Source organism: Danio rerio, chromosome 17, assembly GCF_052040795.2.
Source record: "Danio rerio strain M-AB ecotype USA chromosome 17, GRCz13ab, whole genome shotgun sequence".
Classification (NCBI taxonomy): domain Eukaryota; kingdom Metazoa; phylum Chordata; class Actinopteri; order Cypriniformes; family Danionidae; genus Danio; species Danio rerio.
Window position 1 is genome coordinate 58,620,001 of NC_141037.1, and position 19,073 is coordinate 58,639,073.

General features: G+C 39.4%; 1 protein-coding gene across 6 annotated transcripts in view; it reads right to left on the reverse strand.

Annotated features, from left to right (window-relative positions):
* Positions 1 to 18,728, reverse strand: part of spred1 (sprouty related EVH1 domain containing 1) — a 28,093-nt gene extending 9,365 nt beyond the window's left edge. Inside the window, exons 1-4 of one of the 6 annotated variants that reach the window (XM_087288857.1) lie at positions 18,528 to 18,674; positions 18,276 to 18,344; positions 17,049 to 17,175; positions 2,159 to 2,330 (exon numbers count right to left, since the gene is read on the reverse strand). In XM_087288857.1, coding sequence (XP_087144983.1) covers positions 2,159 to 2,299 — 141 coding nt within the window. In that variant the 5' untranslated portion in view covers positions 2,300 to 2,330; positions 17,049 to 17,175; positions 18,276 to 18,344; positions 18,528 to 18,674. 6 annotated transcript variants of the gene reach the window in all.
* Between the last annotated feature and the right edge of the window lie 345 nt (positions 18,729 to 19,073).

The following is a 19,073-nucleotide window of genomic DNA, read 5'->3' on the forward strand; positions in this document are numbered from 1 at the left end:
GCGACCCCTCGGGGGGTCCCGACCCCCACTTTGAGAACCACTAGGTTAGATTATGACGCGGCCAACCTGGGTTCGGTCCTTGTCTGAGTAACAATTTTTTTTTTTTTCATTTTTATTGTTAAGACATACTACTGTAAGGGTTGTTGAACATTTGAAGTTCTAAAAGAGCTGTTTTCTCAAAAAAAAGACGTGATAGTGTAATTAGAAACTGAATTGGAAATAACCTTATTTTAATATAGTCAGTGGTGAACTGAGGTGGGCCGGTCTGAGGCTTGAAACTCCAGGGCTGAAAAAGAGTCCCACTCCGGCCCTGTCTGTAAACGTGATGTTTAATTCATCTCGTCTCTATCTAACGACTCTTCTGTGTTTTGAATCTATCAGGTGACGTGTCACAGCGTCAGTACACTGCTTCAGTCTTTCGCTTTCACGTTTGTACTCAGTCATTGTAGTGTAAACCTCAGACACCGTTGGCTGGTTGCTGTTGGTTGTGCAGCTTTTTAATCAACAAAGTTTGTGGACGCCATTATAAGGACACAGATCCCTCTGCCTATCCGCTTGTTAAGTGATGACGTATGTAATACTGTTTCCGGGTCCAAGCCGCCACTCATTTGAGTTGAGAAATCATTCGTTTATGATCACTTATTATTCATATCACACATTAAAGTTAATTTTATATAACGTCATAGTGTACACAACCATCTCTGGGCTTGCTGCATCACAAATACCAACATTTTAACAATTTATAAAAAAATAAATGACTTTCACGCCATAAGCACATTTGCTATTTGCATGGCGGACTTTGTAAGTGTAAAAACTGAACGCTTTAGTAGAGTGAAAAACAGTTAAACAGAGCATCTGCAGCGCGAGAATGAGAGATGAGCCTCCTCATTATCTACTTTCGCTCTCGTGGATAGAGAAACGTTTTGTACGCACAGACATCCATTATCCTTTACATAATTAATTTTGTTTGTTAAGCGCAAATATTTGTGTCAAAACGATTTCTAAATTCAGTTCTAATTTCCAGCAAACGAATAAATGAGTGTGGTCAAAAACCTGAGTTATATCCTAAAACACATGCTGTGCCCCATATGGTCGAAAACCTGACAGGTGGGCAAATCTAAGCTTGTTTTCAATAAAACAAATATAAATATGCAGATAATAAATAATACTGCTAATAATAATAACATTATATAAAAGCAAATTGTTATGAATGAACTGAAAAAGCCTCCCGAGATGAAGAAGGCATGTAAGTATGGTTTTTATATTTATGTAGGCTAGAAAATAATAATTTCTGTAATATTTAAATTTTTCATTTGTAAAGATATTTGCGTATTGCTGTAAATCCTGTGTGTATTCAGCAATGTTTAAGCGAGATGCACAAATCCGCTTGTTAAGTGAGACGTCACGCGAAGCGGCTTCTGGGTCCAAGCGCTCTATTCAACTGAATGGGGAGACTCATGAAATGGTAATAATAAACGTTTACAAAGCGATTTAATACTTTCGAAAATCAAGATCGCAATATATATGTTCATGCCTAATATCAGATGGCCAGAAAGTGATTCGTTTTTTTATAAATTGTTAAAATTTTGGTATTTGTGATGCAGCAAGCCCAGAGCTTGTTGTGTACACTATGACGTTATATAAAATTAACTTTATTGTGTGATATGAATTAAAAGTGATCATAAACGAATGATTTCTCAACTCAAATGAGTGGCGGCTTGGACCAGGGAGCAGTATAACATACGTCACCAACACGTCACCACTTAACAAGCGGATAATGCGCTCTGCGTTGGACTTTAAAGCTCGTTTATTGAAGATGAGATTAAAATATTTAATAAATGTATTTTTATTCCGCTGATTATTTCTTCATTTTTATTCTTAACTAAAATGACATCTTCTCAGTTCTATAATAAACGGAAAGAAAATAACATTTGTCTCCTCCTCGTTTTGGCTGATCTGAAAAATGATCCGATCCAAATCAGAACCGGGAGATTTGTGATCTGTTAAACCACTACAATTAACTAAAGTAATCTGCCAGCTGTGTTATGTGTCATCAGGGACACTTCAGTGACATCACAGTGCTTTCTTGGCTCCTGAACTCCTGCATTGCTCATGACATCATCGCCGCATCAAGCTCTTCCTGTGACGTCAATGTTACCGTTTTGTCTTTGAGCCGTTCTCCGTGGATGAGGAACTCGTCGGCGTCTGGCTCCGTGTGGCTGATCTTGTGTACGGTGACGCAGCTGAGGCCGCCGGCGCCCAGAGGAAGCCACCCGCCGCTGGAGTCATCCCGCGTCATCACCACCGCTCGCACCCGCGCATAAGTGTCACTGCCGGAACACAAGAACAAGCACACACACACGTTAGAGGAATACTGCTGACACACACACACACACACACACACACACACACACACACATCACCACTGCTCGCACCCGCGCATAAGTGTCACTGCCGGAACACAAGAACACACACAAACATACACACACACAAACACACACTCATATCACCACCGCTCGCACCTGCGCATAAGTGTTACTGCCGGAACACAAGAACACAAGCACACACACACACACACACACAAACACACACACACATATCATTACCGCTCGCACCCGCGCATAAGTGCCACTGCCGGAACACAAGAACACACACACACACACACATCACCACCGCTCACACCCGCGCATAAGTGTCACTCCCGGAACACAAGAACACACACACACACACACACACACACACATCACCACCGCTCGCACCTGCGCATAAGTGTCACTGCCGGAACACAAGAACACACACAAACATACACACACACAAGCACACACTCATATCACCACCGCTCGCACCTGCGCATAAGTGTTACTGCCGGAACACAAGAACACAAGCACACACACACACACACACACAAACACACACACACACATATCATTACCGCTCGCACCCGCGCATAAGTGCCACTGCCGGAACACAAGAACACACACACACACACACATATCACCACCGCATAAGTGTCACTCCCGGAACACAAGAACACACACACACACACACACACAAACACACACACATCACCACCGCTCGCACCTGCGCATAAGTGTCACTGCCGGAACACAAGAACACACACACACACACACACAAACACACACATCCCAACCGCTCGCACCTGCGCATAAGTGTCACTGCCGGAACACAAGAACACACACACACACACACACACACAAACACACACACATCACCACCGCTCGCATCTGCGCATAAGTGTCACTGCCGGAACACAAGAACACACACACACAAACACAATCAGTTCATACACACATCACCACCGCTCGCACCTCTATAAGTGTCACTGCCAGAACAGAGTACACACACACACACACACACGTCAGATGATCACTTCTCACACACACACACACACACACACACACACACACACACACACACACACATATAAAATCACCACTGCTCGCACCCCTGGTTAAGTGTCATTACCACACACACACATCAGATGATCACTTCTCATCACACACACTCACATCTATACCGCTCGCACCTGTGTGTAAGTGTCACTGTCAAAACAAACACAAGAGCACACAAACACGAATCAGACTCTCATGTCACACACACACACACACTGTTTCGGCACAGTGTCTGCATCTACAGATGTCACTTCCACAACATCTCGCATCTCTGTTGGCTCTGACCTACAGTAAATCTAATAGAGGTCTGAAATTGGTCATGGATGATGTGGATTAATGCTCTAGTCATTTTAAAGTCGTGATTTATCAGTGGATCGCTCCTGTCAGCTAATAGACAAACCAGCTAATCAAAATGCTCCAGTGTCCCTGTATCTGGGGTTACACTCAGTAAACAGCGTTGAGTTTAATTAACCGATGACCGTCACGGCCAATCACAGTCATTTCTGTTGAGCATATGAACACAGAGGCCAATCAGCGCTGTTTGAGAATGTGCTCAACAGCGCTCAAATGTTTACGGGAAATGAATTCCAGTAGCGATGGTTACTGAATTCCAGTATCGTGACAACACTAGCTGCAAGCGTACACATTTGTGACGCAGTTTGAGAATGTTCGCTGGAACGATGCATTTAGGTAACGCACCCCTGGACAATTTTGCTTCACAAATTCACTTCCACAAAACAGTCGTTCACTTCTGCCAATTATCAAGACACAATCAAACTGTTGTCAAGACTAAATATGGTAATAATCTCTGAGAAAATTCACAGAGGTGTGTGTGTGACTCCTCAGGGGATGTTTTTCCATTTCTGGCACTGCACCATTGCTCAACTTCAATAAAATTAGCTAATTTGACAAGCAGCGCCTCTTCATCTACAAGTGATGCCACAGTGGTGGTTACTGCAGATATTTTACTTCCTCTTTACGCTAGATTTTGCTCTATTTTAATCTTGGCTAACTTGAGTTCAGCGTTTGACACCGCAGATGATCGCATCCTTTCACAAAGCCTTGAGAGTGTTTTCTGCGAGCAGGCTTTAGTAGGGAGATGTTTCCCTTTATGTGCTCAATTAATTGTTGTGGGGTTCTGCAGGGTTCTTTTAATAATAGTAGTAGTAGTAATAGTAATAATAATAATAATTCCTTACATGTATATAGCTCTTTTCTGGAAACTCAAAGCGCTTTACACATTTTTTTTGGCAGTCCAAATTCACTCTTTTTAACCTCTCCATCATCCTTTGTTTCACCTTTGCAGGGATGGATTTTAATGTTGTAACAAACATCTTGATTACTTTCTCGCGCCAATCCAAATGCATCATATGCATTCATTTACTGCGCAAGTCAAGCCCGGCCCGACCCTGTCTAAAATGATAGAAATTAAACCTAAACCCGTCAGGTCCCTCAGGGTTCGGGCAAAGATCTTCAGCTCTATCACACAGACCCCTGCTGGCCTCACGAACAGCACTTCCGACAGCAATCTAGCTTTCCCATGTGGTCTCCCATCCAGGTATTGACCAGGCGCAGCCCTGCTTAGCTTCAGTGGGTGACCGTTTCCTTTTTAAGGGGACCTGATATGTCCGCTTTTATAGATGTGAATTAGGGTTGCACGATATTAAAAAAGCTGACATTGCGATATTTTGTTTTTCTGCAATAAATATTGTAATATAAATATTAGATTCATTGAATACGCTTGTTAAGTGTGACGTCACGTGAAGCGGCTTCCGGGTCCAAGGCTCTATCAAACTGTATGGGGAAACTCATCAAATGGTAATAACAAATGTTTACAAATACTTTCAAAAATCACAATCGCAATATATAGATATATATGTCCATGCCTAATATCAGACGGCCAGAAAATTATACATTTTTTATAAATTGTTACAATTTTGGTGTTTGTGATGCAGCAAGTCCAGAGACTGTTGTGTACTCCATGACTCTATATAAAATTCACTTCATCCTCCGAGGGCTTGAGTGTTCACATATGTACGTTTTAGCTCTTAAGTGTTTATTTAAAACACTTTAAATGCTTTATATTTTGTTACAGACATTCAGTGTCATCCTGCAACTGTTTTGCAGCATATGAAATGTCCCAAAATTTTACACTGTCCAAAATGCACAAAAAAAATGTTTTTACTCTCTAATAGTCAACACAAACTAAAAAAAAAATTATGTATGCATTTAAAACAGTCAGGAAAAAGTGTTTTATGTAAATCGGGACCACGAGTCCACACATATAGACATCATTTTTCTCTAAAAGAGCTCCATATCAAAAGATACTGAGGTTTTTATTCTAATTATTTTCCAATTAGCCCAAATATCAAAGAGAAATAAAAGCTTAATGTGTGATAAGTGGCCATAAACTAATATTTTCTCAACTAAAATGAGTAGCAGTTTGGACCCGGGAACAGTATTCCATACGTCACCAATATGTCACGACTTAACCAGCGGATAGCTCCATCTGTAAAGATTTCATACACGTAGATAGATTGGGATGATTTTCTATGCAGTGCTCTCCATGATTGATATTAAAACACAAGCATATACAAATACAATAAAGCAATTATAAACCCAAAAATATATATTTTAATTACCCTGGGCTGCGCACAAGTACCTGGATTAATCAACACAATCTCACGACAATTCGTAACTTTTTCATTTAGTGGCTAATTCGTACAAATTCGTACAAATTCGTACGATCTAATTCGTACATTTTAGTACAATTTGCGTATCCCCCAATGACGGTTGGGTTTAGGGGTGGGGTTAGGTGCCACGCCTCCTTTTTAAAATCGTACATTTTCTTACGACTGAACTCGTACGAATAGGTGCAGGGCCACAGAAGAACTCATTAATTATTTCTGTTTTATTTATTATCTGAGTCTGAACCAATGACTGTAAAAAATATGGACGACGCGACGGCCTCGTTTTCCATTGAACACTTTGAGGGCAAAACGCCTGCTTGACGGGCACAAACTGTCGCAAAAGACATTGAAATTGGAGCCTGGGCATGCGCAGAAGGACTGTCTGATGTAGCCAGAGGAGGAGCCGCGAAATCGAGCTTCCGAGTCAGTTCCAACCAAACGCTTGATGTAAAATCAACCACGCCCCCCGAACCTTCTCACTTAACCTCCGGTATCTGCACTATAATAAAGGCTCGCTGGTGTAAATATAAGCACTTGCATTTAAAAACACGCAATAATATACGGTTTAAAAACGATGTGATGTAAGCTGTTATACTTTAATAAAAGCAATACATGCTGGACTGCAGTAATTTAGCCTGAGTTAGACTAATATGAGCACAAATAATATATTCTCTTATAACAGGGTTGTTGGTATTTGTTATCTTCATGGGGGGGGGGGGGGGGGTTGGGGGGGGTAGAAATAACACTTGTAAAATACGAACAATAACATATAAACAACACATACATTTTTAGAAAGGTTTTTATTTTTAATTAGCAATCAACAGAACGCAAAATATATACACACCATAGATAACCATTTACCATGTGGGAAAATCGTGCGTTTAGAAGATAAATACAGCAAGATTTCTAAATATCAACAGAATATTTACACATCCCAACACTGCAATTCATCAATTTGTACAAAAAAAAAACTTGGCAGTATTAATGCATAACTGATGTCAGCTGCTGCAACATCGCTTGTATTGTTTACAATTTGTTGGTTATGTTTGCGTTTTATTCAAAGGGTAAACTCAGTGCTTACACTTTGCGTGTACATAGTAGCCTGCGTTTGCTGTTATATCAACACAAATGGTTGCATTAACGTTAACAAAGGTGAGGTTTTATATAATGAAGATTCAATCGCGCCAGCTCCCCCGCGACTGGGGCTCGGATGTGGCGGCAGTTTTGGTTAACGGCCGCCGCATTTGGCCCGATGGAATCGGGCAGTGTGTCCATAGGAATCCGGCCCGAGTAGGTCCAGCAGACGAGGGGTAATTCTCTGGCAGGCGAGAATCCAACCGGAACTGGCCCGAGTGTATTTTGCTATCTGGGTGGCTAGGCGTGTATCAGCAAACTAATAAAGCCCGAAAAAAGCCCTGACCTTACCGAATAAACTGTATTAAACCAGATCCTGTATGTCAAAACGTATAGTTTAGTTTACCATGGTAAAATAACACAGAAATCGAATAATAACACTTCAGTCTCCTGCCGAAGCTCAGACAGTCTGCTTAGTGAAACTGTCAATCACAGCTGTCGATCACGATGACACGCCCAGCATTAAACTACTGCTAAAAACAAACTGTTTACAAAAATGAAGATCTGCACCTATTTCTGCACAATAACCAGTGCCTTAATCCACCAGAACCATCTTTCGGGACATTTTATTGCAAGTGTAATTATTTTTTTTATTCGGGCTCAAGTCTCCTTCATTAACACGGAGGAGGCGGGCTTTATGACTGCAGCCAGCCCCCAGGGGGCGATCTAACGGCTGAGACCTTCATTCAAAAGCAGGCTTGCGGCACACTTGGTCTGAACGCTCTTTTATTTTGAAAGATGACCGTATGCTCTCAGTTACATCTCGGTCACTTAAATGTCAAAATTTAACCCACAAGCAGCAAAAGGAGTGAGAAACAGATGCCTTTGAAAAGTTTCTTTGCTAAGGGGAAAAGGCCCAGTGAAAGACCCACGAACTGCAAAGAAATGGATCCGCAACCCATTCGTAAACAAATCAGGTGAATCCAGCAGGTCTGTGCAAGAAGAAAGATCAACTGCTGGAGATCACATGTTCACATATCGCGTCCTTTCCATGCGAAAGTTATTTTCAATGGAGGCGCGCGGCTTGTTTGCGCATATTGGGAGCGACGTAAGCAAGCATCTACAGAATGCCGCGAACGCACCTTGACTCACGCGACAAGAACTGACTGATCAGCTTCATATTTGTTATGGAATACACATTTCGGTGGAGTAACTACTTTAGACAAACACTGCAGTGGTTTTTCATTTTCTCAATAAATAACACTAGTATCAGACCTGCAGCAATGTTCTGTCAGCTTATCATTCTACGAGAAAATGTTGATGGTCACCTAGCAGTCTATTCATAGGTGTAGGGCGATAAACGAAATTTTCAGATCTCCATATCGTCCCCCCTGTGAGATCGCCAATACATGATACTATCACATGGGGGCGCAATAGTGTTATGTTTACTTATTTGTACAATTATTTAACCATTTCTAAACGTATTTACCTTTTGGTTGTTTTTTTTTTTTTACTTAATTAGGCTGGCTTGTGTAGCAAGCCAGACTACTGTTATCCTATTTTTCTTCTGAGACTAAAAAACAATACGCATCTCCTCCTAGAGCTTTCGAGCTATGACCACCAAACTCACACCAAACCTTCAAACTGGTCTGACTCGGTGTGCTATATCTTTTCCAACTGATCCGACTTTCGGTTTTCTGAAAAACGTCCCGGGACCGTCGGAAAAATCCCATTGACTTGACATTGGACCAGACTTTGTGACCTCATAACTCTGCATCAGACTGTCACACAGACTTCTAACTGGGCTCATTTAATTCAGACTACCTAACTGCCAATACCTGATCAGCTTTTAACTTTCTGGCCATGCCTTAGTAACCACTTTTGGGACCCTAGAAACTGTCCCATAGACTTCCATTCAAAAGACTGTCGTTGACTTTACATTGGATCAAACTTTGTGAGCTCATAACTCTGCATCAGACTGTCCTACAGACTAATGGCTGAGCTCATTTAACTCAGACAACCAAACTACGAATAACTGACGAGCTTTTAACTTTCTAGCCACTCCCTAACAACCAGATACTGCACCCTAGCAACTGTCCCATAGACTGCCATTATAGAGGCATTGATATTATAGAGAGATTGATATCGTCATGCTGTAGTGTTATAGCAACATGCTAATAATGATTAGCTAAGTACTTTAACATTCTAGAAATGCTTAATATCTATCTATCTATCTATCTATCTATCTATCTATCTATCTATCTATCTATCTATCTATCTATCTATCTATCTATTCATACTTTTTAAAACTGTTTAAACTAAATAAACTATTACCAACAGGCTTTCACAAGCCAGCCTCAAAGTTTGTCTTGACAAACTTAAATAATCTAGTTAATAATGTACTTCATTTGCAATACGTTTTATCTTGGAAAATAATTCAAACCAATAATGTATGTAAAACATGTAATAATAGGTTCAGATTGATGCGAAACGAGTTAAATATCGTCTTTAAAATCGTCATACAAGATACTATTGTCTATCGGCACAACTCTACTATGCATACCCTATGTATATGGTCTTAAAATGATCATTAAAACATTAATTAAACCTGCAAACAAAAAGATGCCAGTCTTAATATTCACTGTAAAATTACTGTAAAGTTTAAACACTGCTGAATAACAGGAGTGTCAAAATCCAACATACAACTGTATAAAACAACAATAATATATTAATTTAACAATATATTAGGATGAATTTCAATGTTATTTAGCGATGTTTAACCTGCACAGTCGTTTTATTTTACATAAGGGTGCAAAGATTTATGTCTCATTTGATTCGGATTAAATTGTGCATCTTCAAATGAACAGAAATCAAGAATCATCCTTTTTAGAATATAACTGAGTTATTTAATTGTCATTTATAACAGATTTATAAACAATGCATAAACAATCCTCACGTTAGATTAATTCACAAAAATGCATAAAGTTGAGTAAATAAAGCATTTATTTACATATTTTAATCCTGGTTTCTTTGCACACGTCCTGTCTTGTTGATATCAATCAATCGTCTGTCAATCAATTCTGTGAGTGGGGAAATGAATTACTTATTATTATTATTATATATATATATATATATATATATATATATATATATATATATATATATATATATATATATATATATATAATTTATCAATTTTATATAAAGTATTAAACACATTTCAGTAGTTCAGTGCTTTCCCATTCTGTCATTTCATTGTTATTAATTACACACAACTCATTTATCTGATTCTTTTTGTTTAGTTTTGTTTTTATGTTTGGGTTTTTACCAAAATCTGCTTCAACTCCATGTCAACAGCTTCTGTAGAGATATTATTACCAGGGGAAAAAATACTATGTGTTCAATACTTCATCCCCCGCTGTATATATATATATATATATATATATATATATATATATATATATATATATATATATATATATATATATATATATATATATATATATATATATATATACTGTGTGTAATATATTTAAATATTTAATAACTAATATAATATATAAAATATATTAGACGATCATAATTGATCACATGACAATATTTTCCCTATTTAAACTAAACAGTTTGAAAATAAAATAAATATTGATTATAGACTAAATACAATAATAAATACACCCTAAAATGTTAATGATAGTGATATTACGTTAACCAAGTGTTGTTACTATCATTAAAATTAAAGGACTATTAAAAATCACAGTAATGAAATCTGACACTGTCATGATCCCTGCTGATATGCGGATACGTGTGTGTGTGTGTGTGTGTGTGTGAGTGAATGGACACGCGGGTTCTTTATGAATGGAGGCGGGTCACGTGATGATCGCAGCTCTCTTTCTCTCACAGACAGAAAAACAAACAATAACCCAAATATCGCTCGCAAATCGTGAAATCCGCGACCCACGAGCAGCACAGCAGTCGCGTTGCACCGAAATCCGCCGTCGAGTCTCGTGTTTTCGACATTTTTATGAATGAGGCTCGAGATGACTGAGAAAACATGGCGCCCTGCTCTCCGAGGCCGCGTGTCAATCGCGCACATCCTGCCTACATAGGCAGCTCACTAGGGATTGAGACGCGGCCCGACACTGCGCTAATGGGATCACGGTAAATAAATAACATTACAGTGAGCACAATCAACACACAGTCAAACCTGCACATCACCTTCACTCCTCAGGTGTCAAAACAACACACAACACTGTAATGACAGCTTGACAAGCGCTCATACCAAACCTGTAATAAATGTGTTATTATGATGTAGTGAAGACTGTCACACACACACGTACACACATATACACATACAAACATGTTAATCAGCGGGCATCCAGTGTGTCTGTTTACACACTTACTCGTTGTTTGGGTTTGGTTCTTCGCTCATGTTTCTCTCACGGGGATCCAGTGAACATCATCGGGGAATGAAGCGCCAGTTTCTCCGCGAAGGCCATGATGGAGAGCGGCCGCCAAACCGCGCTCAGATCGGGAAGGGTGTGTGGAAGCAGCGAAAGCCAGATTTAGATCCGTCCGCACGCTGAAGCGCATCCAGCGGGGAAAACATCCCGCTCATGGTGACCCGCGATCCCGCAGAAATATCCCAGAGTCCCGGCGGACGCGAGTTTGCAGGAGGATCAAGCGACTCCCTTCACAGGCGCAAAAACACAACAAAAACGCAGAATTGGGTGTCGAAAGCGGGTCCTGGGGAACCGGCGCGCACTTGGGAAGGCCGAGGGAGAAAGACAGCCTCGGGTGGGACTGGGAAGATCCACGAAAACGATGGGAATTCTTGCTGGGAACTTTGGGGATCTGCTTTACGCGAACTCCATTTTCAGCGCAGGCGAATCACAGCGGAAAACTGGGCGGAAGTGCGGATGGCCTGAGCGCGCCACACGGATCCCTCCGCCGCTCCCGCAACAAGCGCGCATTCCAGACCGGCAGACCGGAGAAAGAGCCAAACTTCACACACACGCGCGCGCGCGCGCGCACACACACACACACACATGACAGAGAGTTTCAGATCACACTGCAGCAATGACAACGTAAACACGCAGTAAAAATGCAGTTATCTCAGGTGAGATGTTCAAAGAGATTTAAAATTGAGATGAGGTAGTTAAAGGGATAGTTCACGCCAAAAATGTCATTTATTAACCCCCATGTGGTTGTAAATCTGAGTGTGTTTGTTTCTTCATCTGTTAAACACAAAATAAGATATTTTGAAGAAAGCTGAAAACCTCCATAATAGGAAAAACAAGCACTATGGAAGTCAGTGTTGCTAACATTTATCCAAATGACATTTTGAAAATGCTACCGATATATGCTAACATATTAGATAATGCTAACATTTATCTTTATTGTTCAACAGAAGAAACCCATAACGGTTTGAACCAAGTTGCCTGAATGATGAGGGAGTTTTGATTTTGGGGTGAACTAGCCCTTTAACTGGGCTGTGTGATCATCTCTGTGAGCTGAATGTGAATCAGTAGCGCTGTTAGTCATGCAGCGGTGGATTATATAAGCGTTCCTCTGAACAGAAAGAGCCTGATTTCCCCGGTTGTCATGGTGACGGTGTGTTGTCGCAGAAGTTTCTCTGCGCTTCTGATCAGTTCGCTCACTTCAGCAGATAAACATCCTCACCTCACACGTACGCTCACTTCACACGGAAGGGTCCAAACAGCGTTATTTCACCCTGACAAAGTCCAACACCGTTCTCCAGAAGATCCTCGAAAAATCCACAGCAGATCGAAAATCACACAGGCATGAGAGATGGGTGATGGAAAAGCCACATTTCAAGCACAAAATCGCTTAATTTTCCAAAAATGTTTTCATTGTTAGGTGTATTCAGACGTGTGCGAAAGTTAATGTAAATAATGCTAAATGGAGATGTATTAGCTGAATAAACTCTGGTGTAGCAAAAAACACACCCATGTGACTGGCCCCGTTCTGCTTGCATTGTTTACTGTTGGTTGCTAAGTTACCAATACTACAGTTAGCCTCTCTAAAGGGGGTCTCACACCAGAGATGCGCTGTTCATATGACGGTTGAAAGTAACGCCAAATACTAATACACAAGACATGTCACACGAATGGGGAAAAGTGTAACTGTCAATATGGTGAATGAAGCCCCGCCTTCTAGTACAGGAGCCAATCAGTGATCGCTATTTGGCGAATAAAGCCCGCATTCTAGTACAGGAGCCAATCAGGGATCTCTACAGATCACTACATTTTTTAAACTGAAACTGAATATCGAGTAGAGGCGGGGTTTATTTCGATATGAAAATGTTTCAAACTGGAACTGAATATTGAGTAGGGGGCGGGGTTTATTTGAGTATGTTGATGTTTCAGACTGAAACTGAATAATGAGTAGGGGGCAGGGTTTTATTTGAGTATGATGATGTTTCAAACTGAAACTGAATATTGAGTAGGAGCTGGGTTTTATTTGAGTTTGATGTTTCAAACTGAAACTGAATATTAAGTAGGGGCGGGGTTTTATTTGAGTTTTATGACATTTTTTTAACTGAAACTGAATATTGAGTAGGGGGCGGGGTTTTATTTGAGTTTGATGATATTTCAAACTGAAACTGAATATTTAGTAGATGGTGGGGTTTTATCTTAGTATGATTATGTAATTCCAAACAGAATATTAAGTAGGGGGTGGGGTTTTATTTAAGTATAATGATGTTCCAAACTGAAATTGAATATTTAGTAGGGGGCGGGGCTTTATTTTAGTATGTTTACTTATTTCTAAACAGAAACTAGGGGATGGGGATTTCAATATGAAGATGTTTAAAACTGAAATTTGAGTAGGGGACGGGGTTTTATTTGAGTATGGTGATGTTTCTAACTGAAACTGAATATTGAGTTAGGGGGCGGGGTTTATTTCAGTATGATGATATTTCAAACTGAAACTGAATATTAAGTAGGGGGTGGGGGTTTATTTCAGTATAATGATGTTTCAAACTGAAACTGAATATTAAGTAGGGGGCGGGGGTTTATTTCAGTATAATGATGTTTCAAACTGAAACTGAATATTAAGTAGGGGGCGGGGGTTTATTTCAGTATAATGATGTTTCAAACTGAAACTGAATATTAAGTAGGGGCGGGGTTTTATTTCAGTATGTTTATGTATTTCTAAACAGAAGTAGAAGGTGGGGTTTTATTTCACTATGACGGCGTATTTCCTACTAAAACTGAATATTGAGTTGGGGGCGGGGTTTATTTGAACTCCGCCTCTCATAATTCACTCAAAGCAAACTAACAGTGGGAGGGGTGTGGCTAGAAGGGCTGCCAATACAGAGTGGAAGCAGACAGTCAGATTTTGATTAAACATTACCAAAACTAACTTCTTTTTAGTTAATTATTCTCCCTCAGAAGCTACTACATTTAATGAAACCTTAAGTAAAAAAAACAACCTAAAACCAAATGTTGATGTTAAAGTACTTAAATAGTTTTTCCCATCTGTTCTGGGTTCAGCTTTTTAGACACAGCAAGAGGAAGTGGGATTTTCTAAGACGTCCAATGGAAATCCCCAAACCTCGCTGCTGACCAGCTGAAAGCAAACTTGATTTCACACGCACTTCCTGAAATCAAGTCACGCTTCAGTGCTTCTACGGTCTGCGGCACATTTTTGGCTCATTATGACGCAAAATAACAAACAAACAAGAGCAAAATAATAACAAACACGTCAAAACAAAGTAAAAAAATTATTTCCCATCTTACACTTTGGCTGTCCAGACAAGTCCTAAACAAAATAGCAGCTAGGACTTCACAGATGTTATAATTACTGAAAAGCAACAACGTACATGTAGAAATGAGAGACGCTGATGAACTAAACAAGGCACAGGTGAGCGTAATGACTGAAACAATGAGTAACCATGACAACAAATCACAAAGGAGAGCTAGGAGAATAAAGCAAATACGCCTATTTCACAAATATGGCGATGGAGACCAGAAATGCAGCGTTGTTTTTACACTCTGCTATGTTCGCCATTCATTAAAATAGACTGTGAACAGTTTAGTTTGCTATCAGTCATTATTATATTGTCAGTGTTTCAGTACTCAAATTTCTTAAAAATAATTAGTTAAAACACTTGATGACTTTATTCACGCATCCACATACAGTTAAAGTCAGAATTATTTGCCCCCTGAATTATTTTCCCCCAAAAAAGACACTTCTATACAGCTTAAAGTGACATTTAAAGGCTTCACTAGGTTAATTGGGTTAACTAGGCAGGTTAGTGTAATTAGGCAAGTTATTGTATAATGATGGTTTGTTCTGTAGACTATCGAAAGACATTTTGATCTTAAAATGGTGTTTAAAAAATTAAAAACTGCTTTTATTCTAGCTGAAATAAAACAAATAAAACTTTCTCCAGAAGAACAAATTTTATCAGACATGCTGTGAATATTTCCTTGCTCAGTTAAACATCATTTGGGAAAAAAAGAAAAAATAATTTAAAGGGGGGCGAATAATTGTGACTTCAACTGTATATAAATTAATATAACGTAATATAATTGTAGAATTTAGCACAATAAACGGATTCAGGATCTTAATGTTCTCTTATTTTGTTTATTTAGCTTAATAAAATAATTTTCAAGCAGATTTTACGACACGTTATGTTATCACCGATAAACGAAATTAAAATGTAGATATTCTGTAAAGTGACATTATCATTTTGTAATAACATATAACAACAAAAATTTGTTAATATAGTCATGTTATTCACTCATTTGTTTTCTTTTCAGCTTAGCCACTTTATTTATCAGAAGTCGCCACAGCGGAATGAACCGCCAACTTATCCAGCACGCAGCGGATGCCCTTCCAGCCGCAACCCATCTCTGGGAATACTAATATATCTACAATAGTAATCAACTGAAAAACAAGTCATATACACATGTCGTAGGAAGCCTTGAGGGTGAGTACATGATGGGTTAATTTTCACTTTTGGGTTGACTCTTTAACTCTGGAGCATAACAAAATAGCAATCACTTATTATTTCACCATAATCTGAAAATTGCATCAAATATTTCAGTTCACTGCACTGATGGGGCCAAATATAGTAAGCATTACAATGCATAGTTTCTTTGAATAATAAAACAGCCCTTCCAGCTGCAACCCAGTACTGGGAAACACCCATACACTCTCATTCTCTCACACACATACACACTTATATACTAAGGCCAGTGTAGTTGATCAGTTCCCCTGTAGCGCATGTGTTTGGACTGTGGGGGAAACCGGAGCACCCGGAGAAAACAACACGGGGAGAACATGCAAACTCCACACAGAAACGCCAACTGAGCCAGCCGAGGCTCGAACCAGTGACCTTCTAGCCCTGAGGCTCCAGTGCTAACCACTGAGTCACCCCTAAATGTGGTCTCTGATTGTAATTTAAGGGGTGATTCGCACAACAATGTAAATTCCCTCAATATTCACCCTCCCTCAAGCGCATCCACAGCTGTATGAGTTTCTTTCTTTTTGTTGAACACAAAAGAAGATACTTTGAAGAATGTTGACTGTTGGTAACCATTGAATTCAAAAAGCAAATAGTATAGAAGTCAATGGTTACAGGTTTCTAACATTCTTTAAAGTATTTACTTTTGTGAGTGAGGGTGTGTGTGTGTGCACTAAGTGTGTGTTTGTGTATACATATATGTCTATGCTAAGTGTGTATTTATGTAAAGTGCGTGTGTATGTGCATGACTGTGTGTTTGAGTGTATGTGTGTATGCTGAGTAAGTGTGCGAGTATCAGTAAGTGTTATGTGTGTCTATATGCTGTGTGTGTATTGTAAGTGTGTGTGTGTGTGTGTGTGCGTGTGTGTGGTGACTCACTCCTGCAGGACGAGGCGGAGCTGAGCTCAATGGCGCTTCACTTCCATCTGCAGCACTGCTGAATGTAAAAGAGCCACAGCCGGACACTGACAAAAGCCCCATTCAACAGGCCGAGGAGACGCTTCCCCTACACACACACACACACACACACACATTACATACATAAATGCAGAGACATACACACACACACACACACACACACACACACACACACACACACACACACATTACATACATAAATGCAGAGACATACACATTCACACACACACACACACGCACACACACACACACACACACACACACACACACATATACACACACACACACACAACCACACACACAAATGTACATGCAAATAGACACAAACACACAAACACAGGCACACACACACAAATACACAGACAGACAGACACAAACACAAATAGACACACGAATGCACACAGTAACACACACACACACACACACACACACACACATACCGCTGTGGCGACTCCAGTTTGATTAAGGGACTCAGCCAAAAAAACTAATGAATAATAATAATAACAACAATAACAATAGGTGGTTCATTCCACTGTGGCGACCCCAGTTTAATATAGGGACTAAGCCCAAAAAAAATGAATGAATATTAATATTTATAATAACAACAACAATAATAATAGGCGGTTCATTCCGCTGTGGCGACCCCAGTTTAATATAGGGACTAAGCCAAATAAATGAATGAATGAATAATAATTAATAATAATAATAATAATAATAATAATAATAATATTGAATTCTTCAGAATTTTTCTAGTCTCTTTGGTAAAAAAAAAGTAATTTAAAATTTAATTTGGCCGCTTCCGCATATATTTATTGCTCATTTTTATTTCAGAAATAAGCTCCAAGATTTAGAACAAAAGTGACCTGTAAAATGTTTTCTCTGTTTAAAAACAATACAGTAGTGAAAGAAGACTTTCACTACAGTCATTACTGGCCAGATTTATCATTACACTTTATTACAATATAGTATTAAATATAAATATATTATATTAATTATATAAAAATATTATATAATGTTAAATTACACTAAATAATCAAAAGGACAAATTCTGGACGGGCGTGTGACTATATTTAGACATCAACACTTTCCAGCCTGTTCATTTAACGCTGTATCATTGCATTCATCACAAATCAACGCACATTATGAACGCTAAATCCTGAACACAACCATCTGAAGAAGAAAACCTACCCAGCGTGTAGACTATAAACTAACCACAGCACTGAATCCTGTCAGCATGTGCCCGTTTCACTCATCTGCCTTATGTAAAAGTATAATATGTGAGTAAATCTTGTGCTTGTGTGTCACACATCTGTCTATAAAGCTGACTTTTGAACGATCTGATGATAATGAAATGCTGCTCAGCATGTTTGTTTTGGTGAGGTTAATGCTTGAGGATATGGTTATAATTGAGACATAAACTCGAAAGGTGTGCATACTCACTGGGAGACTATAAAACGAGCCAGATCTGATGTTCTGATTAAACGCTTAGCTGTTTTGCTGAGATCATCATCACTAATGTATAGTGAGGGTGGACTCACCTTCTGACTGTACACAGAATGTTTGGACTACAGCGCCATCTGCTGCTGTGTGAAATGAACTACAACCTGGAGATTATAGAGACTTTTAATTTTCAGCTCAAGCACTTCCGGTGACCCGTCACAGCGTTTAACACGTGATTGATCTTCACTGCCTGACTACGGGCTATAAGCACTGCATTAAATACTGTTGTCCCACACCATGTCTTTAAAATCTGTTCATTGATTCTACAAATTATTTATAAGTATTTCCAATCAACAACTAAATTAATGATTAAGTCTATTTACCCTGTTATATTTTAATCACATCACAACACCGACATCTATAAAACACTCTGAGTGAAAGACCTCGCCAAAGACTCAACTGCAGCTTCCTGGAGAAATAAAGTAATAGTGGGTCACACAGGGCCTCAGTGGTTAGCACTGTGATCCCACAGCAAGAAGGTCACTG